Here is a 17660-nt window from a genome sequence, read left to right as displayed (position 1 = left end):
AAACTTTAATAAATTATTACAAATATACATTTAAGATTCATTTCCTTTCCTATATTTATAAAATTCACATTTAGGTATTTGATTGTTTGCAGGTGATGTTTAGGATACGCTTGTCTTATTCTGTACTCTCGTTATGGTGTTAAATCCCTGTTGTGGTGCTTGACAAGGAGACATTATTTGTATGCTCAGAAGGCCTGACACTTATTCTGCCCCTGTGACCCTGTATCCAAAAAAGCAGAAAAGTATAATGCTCTCAAATGAGTAACTCCATATTTTTTTTAAGTCAGAATTTTCCTTCCAAAATGTATCATTCTATTCTTCGCTGGGGTAAAGACTAAATGCCTTTCACCTGGAAATATAAAAATACTAACTAGGTTGTCTTCTGACCTGTTTTGAGAAAAACAGAATGAAACAGTGGAAAGTCTCCGATTCCACCATTACTATAATATGTACAAATGTCACCAAGGCACCCTACAGAATATTTCCAGAGCCTAATGATTTCAACTGGAAGTAGCTTCATTCCTGAAAAGACTGTGACATAACTTTCTGCAATAATAAAATAAATAGAAAATAGTACTTCTCTAGACAGTGCCAATGAGCATTGTGCTCCTGAATTTATTATGGAAGTGAGTCAAAATTCTTCTATGGTGGTGAAAAAGACAAAGTAAAGGAAGATATTGAGAGACAATTGCATTCCTGGCTGCATCGATGAAAACAGAGAGGGGAGGAGGGAGGAAAGGCAGCAGCAGGAGGAAAAGGGAAAAGAGGAGTTGGAAATTGAATGAAAAGAGGAAGTAGGGAGTGAAAAAGAAAGAAGAAAACATTAAGAAATAGAGGAAAAAGAATTAAGTCAATTAGATGCAATGAGGGAAGAGGAAAAGAAGGATGGGGGAGAAAGTGTGAAAACAGGAAGTGAACAAGGCAGGAGAAGGAGGGAGATGCCTGTAAGAAAGTCTATCCTCCCAGGAGTCAGCAAACTACAGCCTGAGGGCCAATTCCAGCCTATTGCCTGTTTTTGTAAGTTTTATTGGAATACAACCAGGCTCATTGAGGCACCCATTGTCTATGGCTGCTTTCACACTATAATTGCAAAATTCAGTAATTGTGATGGAGACAGCATGGCCCACAAGCTTAAAATTTACTGATTCTCATGGAAAGCTTTGCAGTCTAACCCAGTGGTTCTCAAACTTCACTGTCCATCAGAATTACCTAGAGAGCTTATTAAAACACAGATTGATGAACCCCACCCCCAGAGTTTCTGATTAAGGAGATCTGGGGTGGGATCTGAAATTTTTATTTCTAATTAGTTCCCAGGTGACACTGATGTTGTTGGTCCAAGGATCAAACTTGGAGAACCATCACGCTAATTTTTACATTCTGTCACACTAACAGTGTTTGGAATAGAGTCTTCTGTGAGGAAAGGAAAAGGAAAATCAAAATTGATCTCCCTTTGAGGTAAACATTACATGTATCCATTGATATCACAATTGTTTACAAAGCATACATTTAAAAATTCTTAGAACTGTTTTTATAATTCTACTTTCATTCTTACAGCAATGAAAAATGAATCTGATTTACTTTAAAGCTGAGTTCATTGGTGGTTTGTTCCCAAAATTGTTTATAGTTTGGTTTGATTCAACTCCTTGAAATAACGTGGACTGTGTCAATGTTATGACTGGACAGTGTCAATGAGGTAGACTATCCATTCAATGAGAATGACCTCTCCCCACCCATGGGTGGCTGGCTGCTCACTGCCTTTGCCTGGAGCCCCTGAGAAGCTAAGCCATAACCAGCTTAGGATTTTGCCAACCAACACATACCTCACCCCACTCCCCGATGATGTTGACATCTTCTGAATTTGACCCTATGAAACTGGCAAATTCTTCAATAGCTTTTCTCCTGGAGATGGGCATGAATGTTATCCTGGGGTGAGACTTTTGGGAATCATGGTACCAAGGACTTTATCCTGCTTAAACAAACTCTATCTCAAAACCCTGCCTGAGGTTTTTTTTTTTTACCTGTATGGGGCTGCCATGGTTTGCACAGTCATGATCTTCCTTTCCTTGTGTCCTTAAATTTGTGCTTTGGCTGGGAACATAGACATTCAATTATTAGCCTTAATTTTGCAATTCCTATGCTTGCTGCATGGAAGTTTTGTGAAAGAAAGAAGCTTCTCTTTTTTCTTTATCCTAGCACTGGGGAACTTAAAGGGGAATGTAATTTCAGGACCTGAAAGTGCCAGAAACACCTTCAAGGATAGAATGGGCTCAAGTTAAAATTAGCAGCTCTTTAAAATGTGTAACATTTTGATTCCACCATTGCTCTTTTTATTTGTATACATAACTGAGATGGGAAGAGAATGGAAAAAATATTTTTTACAAGAAAGCTACAGGAAATTTAATTCTATTTAATTCAGATATTACTTCTAGAGGATTTCCAGAATTTATGAAAAGTTGATGTATATGAGAAAGTATATTGTAGATGTCAAGGAAGGATGAATAACATAAGTAAATGTTACATGCCTAGCACAGTACATGGGATACAGTAGATACTTAAGAAATCACTGTTGTCATTGTTGTTGCAACAGGCACCCTTACTTTGATGAGGGTATAGGCCTTGATTAAAAGATTATGGTAAAATAAATAGTGCAAGTCATCCATGTTCTGCATGGCACTCTGTTAAACGAAACTTGTGCATGCCTGAATCAATTCCTCATTTGCACGATCCCATGTAACACGTTAAATATCCATTATCAAAAAACTGTGCAAAGAATAGACTGTCCGTACTTTCAATACCATGGGAGTTTATTTTTAAAGAAACTCTGTGATGAATTTTCCTATAAATTAGGTTTTGTCCTCTGTAGATATCATACCAAAGAATGTGGTGGGTTAAATTCCTTCAAATTCCTCTCAAATCATTTGCAATTTGTAATGAATGCCAGGAAAGATAATTTGGATGTCACTGAAAGCTCTTCTTTCCATGACATCTTTTGCCTTCTTTCCCTCTCTTTGTATTACAATATGGCTTTTCTTGAGTGTCTCGTTTTTTCAGTACTGCCTGACTCAGCCACACCATCACGCTGATAAGTGGCATAGAGCAGAGGGGTCATCTGGTCATCTCTTTCTGTTGTCCTTCCATCTATCTTCCATTCAAATCAGCCACCGCATGTATTTGAGAGAGAGTAGGAATAAGCTCATTTGCAGTCCCACACCCTGAGTGAGAGGCTACAGTGGAGATCTGTGTGACAGAGTGGATTACCATGCACGGTGAACCTCCACTGCAGACTTTTAAAGGTCTTGCCATATGTAGGTCACTGTGGTAAAATTTTGTTGCAGAGGGATGACATGAAAAGCTAACAGGCAGTGTAGCAGCTACTCTCTATTTTATTCAGGGAATTGCATATGATGAAAACATTGGTGGGCAATCATTATTGGTTCACTGTGATTTTCACTTAGGTTTAACATTAGGAGAGGCACCAATCTCTCTGGTGTCAAAGAGGGTCCATATGGAAGGAAGTAGTGAATAGTTTGACGGGCTTCAGTTCTCTCCAATTTCTTCTGAGTTTTCGAATCTTTCATTCATACTGGCATTAATTTCTAAACTATTTTTTCTATAGTTACTGTGATAAATTACACCAAAACGAGTGTCTTAAAACAACACAAACTTATTATTTTACAGTTCTGGAGGTCAGAAGTCCAGAATTTGGTCTCAGCAAGCTAAAATCCAAGGTGTCAGCAGGGCTGCATTCCTTCTGGACCCTCTATAGGAAAAGTTGTCTTCTAGATTGTTCTGGTTAGAAGTTCTAGAGGCTCCCCACATTCCTTGACTTTCAGCTTTTTCTACCATCTTTAAGGTCAACAGTATAGCATTATCCAATCTCTCTTTTTCCCTCTTTGCTTTTCTTCTGGCCAGGTTTCATATTTTCCCCTCTTTATTTTTTCCCCCCAGCTCTTTCTTTATACAGACCTGTATTTAAGTTACTGGAATCAAATACCTATTTATTCTTTCTACTGGTAGATTAATGCATGGCCATGTTGCTCTTACCATTCTCTTTCTCTCTCTCTCTTTTTTCCCCACTTTTCTCCTTTCTCTTTAAAATGAAAACAGACCTGTACTGGCACTCTTTTTTTTTTTTTTTTTTTTTAACACATTCATAAGGAGATTAAAGTTTTGCTTTTTAGCCTTAATTTTCCTAAACTTGCCTTTTTTGAAAGTTCATTGTCTGTGCAGTCCCCCAAAGGAAGAAATCTAGTGTTTTCATAGCAAACCTAATTGTGAAAAGATGTGTATTTCCCAGCTTGCCTATTGTCATGACTCCTGTGTATGCCATCATCGTATTTTATCAAGCAAATGTTAGAGTTTACAAAACCCCTTACTATTAAAATTATTGTTTTGTGTGACTTTAATTTTGGAGAAAATTTGCATTTTCATTCATACCATTCACTATTGGTTTTTAAATCAGAAAAAGAAGTTGTGTATATAGGATAATTAAAATGTTAAATTTTAAAGAGACCAAAAATAGCTCCTGGTTTTTGGAAGAATGGCTGCAGTTATACCTACTTTGATCACAAAAGAAGACATGTAAATTGTGATAAAACATAGTTAATATACAGTCAAAAGGAAGAAAATAAAATGAAATACACTACCCAGGAAAAAAGCCATGAATCAAATTTTGGTGATACAATCTTTTGGATTTTTTAATGCACGTGTGTGTGTGTGTATTTTAGGACTCTTCTGTTCATACTGTTTTCTGATCTGTTCTTTTAAACTAACAATGTGTTATAAATACTTTTTGTATTAATTGACAACATTTGTATTGGCTGCATTGTGTTTTATCATGTAGATACACTGTGATTTATTTTTAAAACATTCTGGCAAATATTCTTGCAACTACTCATAAATATTTCCTTAGAATAAATCCCAGGAAGGGAATTCATGGGGTAACCAGGCATTTTTAAGTGTTTTTATACATATTAGCAAATCTAGAAAAGGGAAGTTAAACATAACCCCCCTCAAGACTGCTCCTACTTAGTGGTGAATGTTAGTTGCGGAGTTGGGGCTCGGCTGGGGGACCTGGATAGTGGTAATCCAGGAGGTAACTTCACAAAGCAGAGTTGCTGCATTTATGTTCTTTCCCAGGCAAATGTGACATCGTGATGTAATGACTGCTTTTTTTTTTTTTAATTTTAGGTTACCTCGCACCTCGAAACCTTCCTAGTACTGGATTCTTCCCGTTCCTGCAGACCCTACTATGTGACACAGACTCTAAATGCAAAGACACCCCCTATGGCCCACAGGACCTGCTTCGTAGGAAAGGGATTGATGCTGCACTATTTAAAGACAGGTGGGGGCACCTCTCAAGTGTGTTCAATTATTCTGAGAGAGCAATCCTTGTTTCCTTATGAGATAAGCCAGGAAGCCATGCAAGCTTAGATACACAATTTTGTTTTCTATGTCTATAAATGTGATGATCTAAATATGAAATAACAAAGTAGGTACAAACTGGAATAACTGTGTTTATGTGAGATTGAGTACAATCTACTTTGGGTGAATGCCTCAATTTTGCTTTATAATATGGGTGACTAAGGTACTCCTCCTTTACATCCCTCAAAGATTCTCTATCCAGCCTTAAATTATCTGTGACACATTGCCTGAGACTCATCACAAGCATAAGATGTAATAAGTGTAGGATAAGTGTCAGGGCCATCATCCTGGAAGAATGACGTACTGGTACTACCCTGTATGATACTTTCAGATACAATAAAACCCAGGAAGTGCAAAAAAAGAAATTAAGGGTGCTGAAATTCAAAGTAATAAAGTTAAAAGTACACGTAATTTAATGACAACCTTTAAATGAGGTTATTGTGTGTTCTACTGTAGGGTGTAAGGAGCAGTTGAAGAATGAATAGGGAATCTAAACCATTAACAACCTGACTTTACAACCTCAATTTTCCCTTCCTGGGATTCTAAACCCAAAGAGACTTCCAGAAGCCTATCTGTCTTCAGAACTGAAAACAATATTGTAATCTTGAATCAACCAAGAACTAATTCTCTGTCAGAGATATTTTTTGAGTATCTCTCAAGAAAATATTATATTTATCTATAATCGTAGATATTTAGTTGCCAAACTTTAATACTAAATTCCTTAGCATGTAGCACAATTTCTCTTTTAATACCATTCTCATGATTTTGGTCATCAAATAATATAGGTGATACTTTAAGAGCGCAACTGCAACCCATTTAGCAAAAAATATAAACATGTTAAGAATTGTCATGAGACACAACTTGGAACCCCTAATTGTTGGGTTGCTGATTCACACTGATTTTGTTGTTTCAATAATTAGGCTTGATGCTTAAAACAATCTGATGTCCATTCGATCATTCGTTAATCGATTTAAAAAATAGATTAATAGACTGAGAGGCTTCTATGTGCCAGGCACCATTCTAGGCACTGGGATACAGAGGTGAATAAAACAATTTCTCTATCCTTTTGTTACTTGCATTCTGAAGGAAGAGAAAGCAACAGCATGATCAAATAAATAAATAGCATAATTAATAATAATGAGTGTGCTAGTGAGAAAATAAAGTAGGTTAACAGGTAGAAATTGTAAAGGAGGGATTTAATAGAATGTCAAAAGAAGGCCTCTGATAGAAGTGACATTTTGGTAGAGACCAAGGACAAGGAAAAGCCAGCAGCAGCATATGAATATCTGGAAGAGAGTGTTGCATGCAGAGAAACAGCAAATGATACTGAGGTGGGGGCAAACCCAACCATTTAGATGAGCAAAATATCAGCTAACATGGTTGCAACACAGCAAGGGATGAGGAAAGGGATTGGGATATGTGGAAAAGGAACCTCAGAGACCAGAGCATGCAGAACCCGATCATGAAAGAAAAGGTAAGGGGATTCACATTGTGTGTTTAGTATAAAGAGAAACCATCCAAAAGTTTTTAGCAGGGAAATGACATGACATGACACATTGTCTATGAGAACGGCACAGTTCTAGGCATATGCAAGTATGACCTCAATGAGCACCAGTGTGTAATTAATTCTGTAAGAAGACCACAGCCAGCTAGGGTCTATTCCCTCTTGTATAATCAGTTCAAAGGTGGGATGCAAAGAAAAATGGCATTCCTTCTTGTTCCAGTGTTGATGGTCTCTATGCTTGTCACTAAGTGAGTGATGAATTAGGAATAATATATGCTGATGTTCCAGCAGGGGAGGGAAAACATTAAATCGGTAACAATAATAGGAGATAGTACAATGAAGAGTGCCAGAGGGAAGCTGAAGGAAGGCACCCTCTATACTTAAAGCAGAAAGAGAGCTTTCAGCTGGGGTAATCAGGTAAATCTTCACAAAGAGGTTTACTTGAGATGGACATTGTGTGAACCAGGCATTAGAGGAGCTATGAGAAAAATTAATATCCATCATTTACAAACTGGATTACCATTTTACAAAGAACTACAAGGGACATAATTAACAGTATCTAAGAAGTAGACGACTATAGTTCCCTCTAAAGAAAGTATTTGTTTATCTAATTTTATAGAGAACCAAACTCATGGGGTTGCATGAGATGAGACACTGAGTTGGTTTTGGAAGGAGAATTAAAGTCCACGTTTATTTTATCATCTGTTGATTATTCTCTAGATGGCTGATCATGTCTGCTTTACTTAGTTTTAGTCTAATCTCCAGGTCATTTGTCTAGCTCAAGTTGTATATTGCTGTATATTCACTATTTTCTCTAAACTACTAAGTAATTGGAGTTTCATTTAGAAAATTATGTACAATAATAAAATTACATTAATGATATTTCCCATCATGCTATTAACTTTTATGCTTTATATAGCTGTGCAATGAAACTGGCATATATTTTACCGGATAAACAATTCCACTAAAATTGCTTCCCTTTAGTGAAGGAAGATTCACCAGCGTAGCCTCATTAGGAATCAAAACCGTGTTCCTTTTCTGTTCTGTAAGTGAGGGGAAAAAATGCCACCTTTGGTCTCATCAAAAGAGGCCTGCCATGTTTCTTTTAATAGAATGCTCTTCTGAAAGACGTGATCACACTGCAGTCACTACTTGTTGGCCAGTTGCCAAGTGTTTTGATGTGATTTTGCGTCTGGCACCAGTCTTCTGTTATTAAATTCATACTTCTCTAAGCATTAGCTTCAGGATGAGATGTTTAAAAAAAATCCAACACTGTACTCGGCATTGACTCTAACTAGCTGTCTGAAAAAAGAAACAATTACATTTATGGTTTTCTTGCTCATTTGCACAACAGATGATCCAATATCACAGATCTTACCCTTTTCTTCCCTCCTTACACTGCCTCTCAGAATCTATCAGCACCGTGGGAGACCCTGGCCGTGTGCCATTGCTCACACAGTTGGCGAATGGCAAAGATCGTTCCCCAGAGCGTACAGGGTCATTATTTGGAGAAGGGATTCAGCTTTCCTGCAGATCCTGGGGGCAATTGCCTCTGTGGATTTGCTCCCTATTTCTGTTGACACTCGTTCCTGACCTGCGGCTTCTAAATTCGTACCTCGGCTCCTATTGTATGGCTCCTGCAGAACTTGAAAAAATATTTAATCAGAGTTTAGTCGGGTCAAATTTTAAAGTACCAAGGCTTTGGTTTAATATTGAAAAACATGGATGAGCTTAGAAACTAACCAAAAGATATTATTAGGAGTGTAAGATAACTGGAAGTAAAACAGATGTTTGCCTTCATTTGGTTATATAGATGAGAAAGGATGTAGAGGTCTCTTCTTGTATTAATTGTAGATTAATTTATAACCATTTGGTAACCATTTTAGCTAAAATCAGCATAAAAAGAAAGGGCAAAAAAAATTTAAGAGTTTTAAAACTTTCCTCTAGCTTGTGTTAGTATTACATTTTTGTTATTACATAGTTAAAACCACAAAGAGATACATGAATTAAAACATAATTACATGTAATTTAAACAGAGACATTGATAATTATGAAATAAAATTGATGAAAGTAAAAAAAGAATGGTTAAAATTTTATTTATCAAAAAACAAAGTAGAAGAATGTCTTAATTATTATGTAAGCCCAACCATTCATTCAATAAGAACGTATTGAATTCGTACAGCATGCTGGAGGCTACGCAAGTCACTACAGATACAGAAATGAATGAGGCATATGTCTTGCCCTATGTAAACTTACAGTTCAAGTGGGAAAGAGAGAAGTAGAGACAAGATAACAGGTAAACTGCTATATAACATGGTAAATGTAATGAATGTCTGTTTAAGTCTCACTGTGCCCAGAATATTACACAACAAATGGTGAATAGTTTCACAGGTACCATAACACATTGTTTCTGCCTGAGGAATATGGATCTTACTGGAGAGTATATTAGTAAAGTGGAGATAGGTGTGGGTGGGCAGATGCCAGCAGAGTTCTTTCAGAGGCTTTTAAGAGTGTGGTCATGGAGAACAGACGGGGTGCTGGTTACCAGAATAGCAGAATATATATTTGAGATAGGTCATGGAGAAAGAATGCCAGAATTCAGTGAAAGGGAAAAATAGAGTCACTTGCATAGTTGTCTTACAGGAATAGGCCGATAGCTTTGCTACTGTGATGGAGAGATTACACATTTCCTTGCAGTGTTGCCAAATTAGTCTGCTTGTTTCATGGTTAGGTAGAACACAATCTGCACAGTGTCATCTGAGAGATACAGTGGTGTTATCTCCTTCTCCCAATATTCTGTGTGTTGCTGGCACATGTAGGATACCCCCTAATCTGCCCATAATAATAGCCCAACAAATTTTGGAAATGTATTAGTTGGCCTGTACTCACTATATACTATAACTAACCCCAAAGTTTTTCCTAAGAATGTAGAAAACCCTAGGACACAGTAACATATTAAGACATTTCTAAATCTTAATGTTTTAATTGACACGGATTGTTGGATTAAAACTGGGCCACCTATGAGAGACATATGTTTTGAATGTGGACAGATATCCATAGCTGAAGTATGGATGACCCTTAGGGAATGAGGGTCAGGATGAAATATGAATAATGAAAACAATTAAAATTTTCCTGTGGGTGACTTCTGTTTGGGATATCCAGGAAGGACAACTGCGTCAAATCACTGAGGGGGCCTCAAACCACTACAGTGTCCTTAGTCCTTATTTGCAGTAAAAAGTTAGTGATAAATGCCATCTGGAAGTGGGATCAGAACTAGACTTACAGCAAATCTCGTATGTTTCCAGGTGCCACTACATACCCATGTAATCCTAATTCTGGGGAAATGAGAAAAAATACATATGTAAATTTAACTAACCCTTAGAGACAAAAAAGAATGTCAGAATTTTCTTTCCAGGATTTACCATATGTCCCTTTCCTGATAGGAATTCCTCTTATAGATTATGCCATGGCACACAGTACCACTTACACAGGTACTGATGTTTCCTACTCATAGGAAAAAAACACCCAGTAGAAGTACATGCATTTTACCATTAAGACGATATATATATAAATGTGACATTTCCTGAAAGTAACTATTGGTAGACATGTCTGAGAACAAGTAAAATCTATTCAGTGCTTAGTTTTTTCTTTTCCCTCAGAATGATGGAATTCTTAAATCCAAAATGTTTCCCGTATTGAGTTCCACTCCAAAATAGAGCCCTACAAATGTCACTGAGGCAGAATCTACATCCGCACCATCTTAGAGGAGAGGCCCTGAGCCACGCCCATGGTACCGTGCAGGTGGCTGGGTCCAGTAAAACTTAGTAAGCTGATGCCATAGGCCACTTGGTGATTTGACTCAGGTTTTGTTGGTTCACCCAGAGTTGAATTTTCTGGAATCAGATGGGCCTATGTCCTAAATTCAGGGGACAGCCAAGTTTTGTGCAATACTTTCATATACTTTCCAGAGATATCCAGTATGAGACACAGTCTCTGAGACTTCCTTGGAGCTATTTAGAGCTCCTGAGTAGGACTTTTATCCCTCCTGATTTGATGTGGTCATGGGGACTGGAAATGGGGATGAGTTCAATAATTCCATTAGCTGTCATAGTCTAGTACAGGGTTTCTCAACCTTGATTCTCAACTACTGATAACTGGGACCAGATAATTCTTTGTTGTGTTGTACATTGTAGGATGTTTCAGCATCACCCCTAGCCTCTACTCACTAGATGTCAGTGACACTCCTCGCACAGTTGTGACAATCAAATATGTTTCCAGATGTTGTCAAGTTCAAATATGTTTCCAGACATTGTCAAGTGTCCCCTGGGGTAGGGGGAATTATCCACACTTGAGAACCACTGGGCTAATAGAAGGCTGAAGGAAAAATTTTTCTGGTTGCAAGAGGCTTGCATTAAGGATGTGAGTAAGAATCTTGCTCTATAAGAAATACAAATGGTACTAACTCAGATTTAGGGGCCCTGTCATGTGTTCCAGTCCTCCTTTGTGCTGGTCCTTACTTAGCTATTCTCATTCATGTACCATAATCCCTATAAAATCTTGTTTTACTTGCCCATTATTTTACATAAATAAGAACGTAGTCAATGTTGGTGAGTTAAATGAATATGGTAGGTACAATGTAAGATGATAACTTTGGGACTATGGCTGGGTGTTTCCTTCTCTAAGAATCCTTGCAGAATCAGATATGCAACAATGGAGAGCAGGCCACAGCCATTTAAAAAAAGATGCTTTAGTGGTAAGTTGTTCCAAGTAATGTTCTTCATTATCAAATATCCAGTGCTTGTCATGTGCTAAACATCCTACTATCTGCCAACACAGTACACTGTAGGCTTTTCTTAAGAACCTTACAGTCTAAAAAGGGGGAAATTGGTACACACTACTGGTGGAATATTTATCTCATAAGTAGATAAAGAAGTTACATAAACCCATAAAATGAGGAAGGCGTTATACAACTCTGGGTGAGGGCCTGTGCCTCATTCCATATCACTAGTCAATACTTGTAGGTTCCAGATCTATAAAATAATGGGGTACATCCATTTGGAATCCGGAGCTTTTGAAGTTTCTAGGATTCTGAAGGGATTACATCTAAAGTATGGGCCTCCAGCTCCATACTGATGGTGAAGGTTGCATCTTTGCAACATCTTGTATGGGTACTCTGACCAAGAGCTAATATTGATGAGTACCTATGATGATAGGGCCAAGAGAGACTCTTGGTACACACACCTCATGTCATACAACAACCTTGCAAGGTAGGTGTTATCATTGCTAATTTGCTGATGAAGGAGACAATGGCTGGAATCTTTTAGAAAGAGAGAGCTGAAATTCCAAAGATATCTTCTAACTCTAAAGTACTTTCTGCCACACCCCAACAATATGGTCTCTTTTTATTTAATCAGCCATCAGATCTCATGGTCCTACACTATGTTAGATATCAGGAATATAAAGATAAATAAGACATGGCAGCTTTTCCCAAAGATGTCACAGCGGAAATACAAAAAGTGGTGGGAATAGGTACAGATAGATATGACATAAGTGTGCACTAAGTGCTTGTGTGAAATAACGGGAAGGGTGCTATTTCTCAACCACTGTTTTAAGAAGCATGTAGTGCTTTGTCTATAAGCATGATCCTGCTCATTAGAAACTTCAGGGAATGCCATTAACTCAGTAAGACCAGCTACTTTCTTGCCCTCTTTAAGTAGGTTAATAGGAAGTTAATAGAATTAATTGCCTTTGTTTGGGGGGAAGTAAGCTGTGTTTCAACTGACAGCATTAATTCATCTTTTTACGCACATACACTGTTGCACATTTATTTTGTGGTTTCAATTTTAAGAGTTTAAAGAAAACAGTTTTGATGTGCAATGGGAATAGACACATCCTGTCACACCATACCTTGTCAATGCAAAATGAAGCTGGAGAACATTTTCAGGAAGGGGAACAGCAAAGCACACGTGATATCCAACTCTCACTTCCAAAAAAAAAAGGACACATTAAGGCTATAAAAAATGATGCGGGCAACCACGTCATACTGGGCACTTCCTGGTGAGAGAAAAGGGCTGTTAGAATGGGAGCTGCTGTGGGTCCTTGTCTAGGAGCAGTCATTTTACTGGTGAGCAAGCTCAGAGCTGCAGAGCCAGCTGCTTGCTGGGAAGGGAATGAGTTTGTCTTTCCATGGTGTTTAAATGCTATTTGTGGGAGTAATTTTAGGTTTCTTGTCTGAATGTGGGAAGATGAGTGAAGCGTCCTCTGTGGGGCAGATGCAGCTTTTGCTTCTCCAAGAGCACACTTTCTCAGTTTCCTATTGCCTGTTCTTTCTTTTTTTTCCCACTTCCTCACCACCATTCATTATTCAGTCTATTTTCTCTTGCTCTTTCATTGCTCATTTTGATCTTTGTCATCCTCCCTTTCATTTTTGTTGCTGTCCCTAGTCCTTAAAATTTTTATGAAGGCAGTTTTTGCTTTTGTTTTCAAAATGTGTTGATATTCAATAGTCCTAGTAGGATTTCAAGCCAAACTAAAAAAAGGTGAGGAAAAGAAAAGTAAACTCGACTTTCTCAAACTTTCTAAAACTTCTTTTTGAGAAAAGGGAAAATGTTCAGGTCAGTTCTTATTTTTACCTGAACAGTTTTCCCATCCACATAGTCAGCATAAGGAACATAAAAAGATTTAGGGGCATACAGTCAGGGTCATGAATAATTCAAATATATATTAAGAATGCAGAACTTTTGGAGCGAAAAGTACATTTTATGGAGAATATTGGAAAAACACTAGGGAATGAAAACAAATATCACTTCTTTTTCTTTTTCCAATTATAAATCACAAAGTACCCTGGAACCAGGATTCAGATCTTCTTTCTAAAACAGAAGTCAAATTGAACCACGGTAGTAAGCAGAATTTCTTGCTTTTCCATTATCTTTTTATAGCCATTGTTATATACCTCAAGGTTTTTATAAATAACTCCATAAAATTCACCAACTTTTTGGAATTCTAAAAATTATTTGCATCCTGGCATTTAGACTGATTTTATTTTTGAAACATACATACTTATTTTAGGCACACGCTTTTTGATACATCCAGTTTTCAAGAAAATGTGATCATCTCCATTTTAATAATAAACTAAGCAAAAAGTGAATTTTTAGAAAAGAGGGGGTTACTAATTGTGGGAAGGCCCAGCAATGTTTTCTTCCGAAACCTAGTGTGATCATGTTGTACAGGGATTCCTGGCACCATAATGTAATTATTACTGCCTTGACACATTCAGTGCAATGGAAAATTTATTTTAATGTTATTCTTTTCATACCTGGTGCCATCTGTGATGATATCAACCATAATTCCTGCTACATACTGGGTATTCAATAAATGTTTGACCTTTTTCTTCTTCTTTGAATCTGTGTTGAAAATCTTTAGAAGGCCATCTATAATTTAACATAGAAAACTTATTTTTCTTTTAATGTTGACAAATAAGCAGACCTTTCTTTCAGTCCCCAAAGCATTCTTGGATTCTCATTTATTTGGGACTTATCAACTTTTTAAAAGAAAAATATATATCATACATATTTTAAGTATTTATCTCTAATGTCTTTTTAAATGTCCTTTCTACAAGATTAAAGTAAAAATAACTATTTTAAACATCATCTAGGCCATTTTCTCTGAATAAAAATATACTTCGTAAGAGACCTTATATATTCATTGGTGTGTGGTTAGGTGAATTCTTCCATTAAAATCCTGGAAACTATATTAAATATTTGAAAGTCCTCAGACAGCCCTGGAATCTGCCACATAATACATTGCTGTAACTAACTAAAATTAATGTGGGAGAAGTTATAGAGTTCTTGCTTTTTCTTCTCTAGTGAGATTCTGAGAAAGTCATCCAACCTGGATAAGGACAGCAATTTATCATTCCAGAGCACCCAAGTTCCAGAAAGAAGGCATGCATCACTAGGTAAGCTATTTTCTTCTGTAGAGTTTAGAACAAGCCTTATGGAACAGTAAAGGTCTAATCTTTGAAAGGTTTATACTTTAAACTTTTCAAACAAAGATGGAATGCTTAGAATATCCCTGAGAGATCTAAATGTTCCTCATGGTTGCCTGAGTATGGCAGTGCAATTACGTAAAGGTGTCGAGAATAATTAGAAATTAAGTTCTTACTGAAATACCCTACAGGAGCAAAAGCCTACATGTTGAGAATTGCACCATTTCCCAGAACTGACTCTAGACTCTTTCATTGTCTGCAATGAGATGATGTGGGGATGGGTTAGAAAGCCCATTAATAAAAATTATTGGAAACAATCTCAGAGGTTTGTCTAGATTTTCCATTTTACAGATGAAAAATATGAGGCTCAGCAAAGTTAGGCGCTGTGTCTATAGCCATACAGCAGAGCTGGCATTAGAAGGACTTGCAGGCCAGTACTCTTTCAGCTGTACGCTTCTTCCTCACACTTAATGCTCAGTATCACAGTCTTCAGTGTGACTGTGGACTTGCTTCACATCTGGGCCAGTAGCTCTCAAATTACACGTGCAGAGAATCTTCCTGAGTCACTCCCTCAAAAGCTGCATTCCTGAGCCTTAGGCACAACTGATTCAATTCCAAGTGGACTTGAGAAACACTGATTAGAAGCCACATGTTAAAAAAATAAATGCTTTAAACAGCACGACTGGCTCACATTCATTTGACAAATATTTATTAAGTCCCTAATACTAAGGAGCCACTGTCTTAGGGGCTGGGGGTATATTAGTGAACAAAACAAGATTCCTGTAAGTTGACATATGGCTGGTGCTCTGGATAAAAAGGGAGTTTCTTTAAAAAGGTCATGGGATATTTAAGACTTTCTGATATTAAATAACATTCCAATGCAAGTTGATGGAGCAAGTAAAAAAAAAAAAAAAAAGTCCCGTGTTTATATAGTAGGAACATGGTGGTGAATGGTTTTGAGGAGTTAATGTTCTGTTATGAATGATCTATGGGTGTTTGGCTGAGTAGGTTAAAGCACCATAGAAATAAGGTTATAATGTTATGGTCTAGTAAGTTTTGCTTTGCTTGGTAGCCACAGATTATGTTTCTCACTCTGACCAGTTATCTCACAAATACATTCCATAGTCTAAAGGAATCAGATGGCAAATTCTTCAGTCCCATGGGCACTAAAATAAAGCCTAGGCCCTACTGATGATGAGTCACTGGTACCATTGAATATTAAGATTCTTTGCTCTGAGGATGACAAAAGACTTCTGTATTAAATTTATAAAAGTCAATATACTGGCTTAATGAACATCCATGTTATAGATACAAACGTAGTCTTCTAGCTAATGCGCCAAACCCAGAAAACTCTGCTACATCATAAATAAACAATACTAGATGAAGATGCATTGGGAATTACTTAAGTAGAGTATACTGTAGTCCAGGCTAATTGCTTTATCCCATTTATTTGATCTAAAATATTATTCAGAAACCACTTTGAAGAGAGAATTTATGATTCTAAGCAGATTTCAGTGTCCCAATTGGATAATTAAAAGAAAACACCATTATCGCCAGATGTGCATTGGCAGATCCTTTGAACAGATGTTGGATATGATGGATCTGTGAAGCTAGTGTAGGTACCTCAAATCCTCCAGGCCTGCACAGAAATGATTCGGTTTATTGGGCAATAATATTGGTGATGAAGTTTAATGTCACAGACTGGAATGAAAGTAAATGACATCTAAATGATTGGAAAAAAAATAAGAACAGACCAAAGCCATCACAATTTTATATGAAAAGAAAAACTCATGGAATTTGCCATTTTTCCAGGATAAAATGTTCATGGAAGAGGCACATTTGAGCACATCCTTACTGTAGGGTATATGAGGTCACAAATGATGTTTATGGATTCTCATGCAGTCCTGTGCATTTGTGTGTGTTTGGAATGCCAATCTGTTCCTTCTTTGATTACAGCCACAGTATTTCCCAGTCCAAGTTCTGATTTGGAAAGTCCCGGAACATACACTTTCAATGGCAGTCAAGTGCTCGCACGAATTCTTGGCTTGGAAAAGGTAACTTGATTCAGTTTTGTAATGAGTAGAGTGATTCAACATAGGCCTTTTAGATTAATAGAAGGATCTCTCAAATAGCAAGATGTTTGGAGCACCTTTCCTATTTAGAGTAGTATCTTAGGCAACTTCTTTTCTTAGGAACTCTTCAATAAACAGCTTAATTGTAAGACATTCTGAATTCCTTAAGATCTCGAGTATTTATTTACTTCCCTGTTAAGTCCCTTAATTGAACTTAAAGTTTTCATTTAATAAGAAATTAGGGTGGCATTATATGTGATGTTTTAATTTTCTGAAACAGGAAAGAAAAAAAGACCAAATGAAGTTATAATGCTCTTTGAATTTGCTGCCTCATCCATAACAATCAAGTTTTGGAAAAATTAGAGCTAAGGAAAATATTGCCCCGAAGTAGGAAAATCCTTTTTCTTAGCATATTTTAGAGAGCTTACCTATGGATTTCTCTGTTTCCTAGACACCATCCACTTTAAGATTTCCCAGATTGCAAGATAATGAACATAATTTCTATCAGAGGTGTGAACTGGCAGCCTCTGAGCTAAACATGTGTGTGAGTGTGTGTACAGAGATTTTAAGACATTGAATGTGCATGCCTTTAAGCAGAACACGTGCTCTTTGTAACTACAATCCCCACTTCTCCTTATTGTCTTTCATCTGGCCAGATTCATATATTTAAGTT

General features: G+C 37.1%; 1 protein-coding gene across 1 annotated transcript in view; it reads left to right on the top strand.

Annotated features, from left to right (window-relative positions):
* Window positions 1-17660, top strand: part of ABCA12 (ATP binding cassette subfamily A member 12) — a 208128-nt gene that overhangs the window by 74402 nt on the left and 116066 nt on the right. The window contains exons 3-5 of the mRNA XM_038001573.2: window positions 5191-5344; window positions 14794-14885; window positions 16872-16969. Of these exons, the coding sequence (XP_037857501.2) occupies window positions 5191-5344; window positions 14794-14885; window positions 16872-16969 (344 nt within the window). The remainder of the gene's footprint in view (window positions 1-5190; window positions 5345-14793; window positions 14886-16871; window positions 16970-17660) is intronic.

This window comes from Chlorocebus sabaeus, chromosome 10 (assembly GCF_047675955.1).
Source record: "Chlorocebus sabaeus isolate Y175 chromosome 10, mChlSab1.0.hap1, whole genome shotgun sequence".
In the NCBI taxonomy this organism is placed as follows: domain Eukaryota; kingdom Metazoa; phylum Chordata; class Mammalia; order Primates; family Cercopithecidae; genus Chlorocebus; species Chlorocebus sabaeus.
Note: the sequence above shows the minus strand (reverse complement) of the source record. Positions and strands in the feature narration are given on the sequence as shown.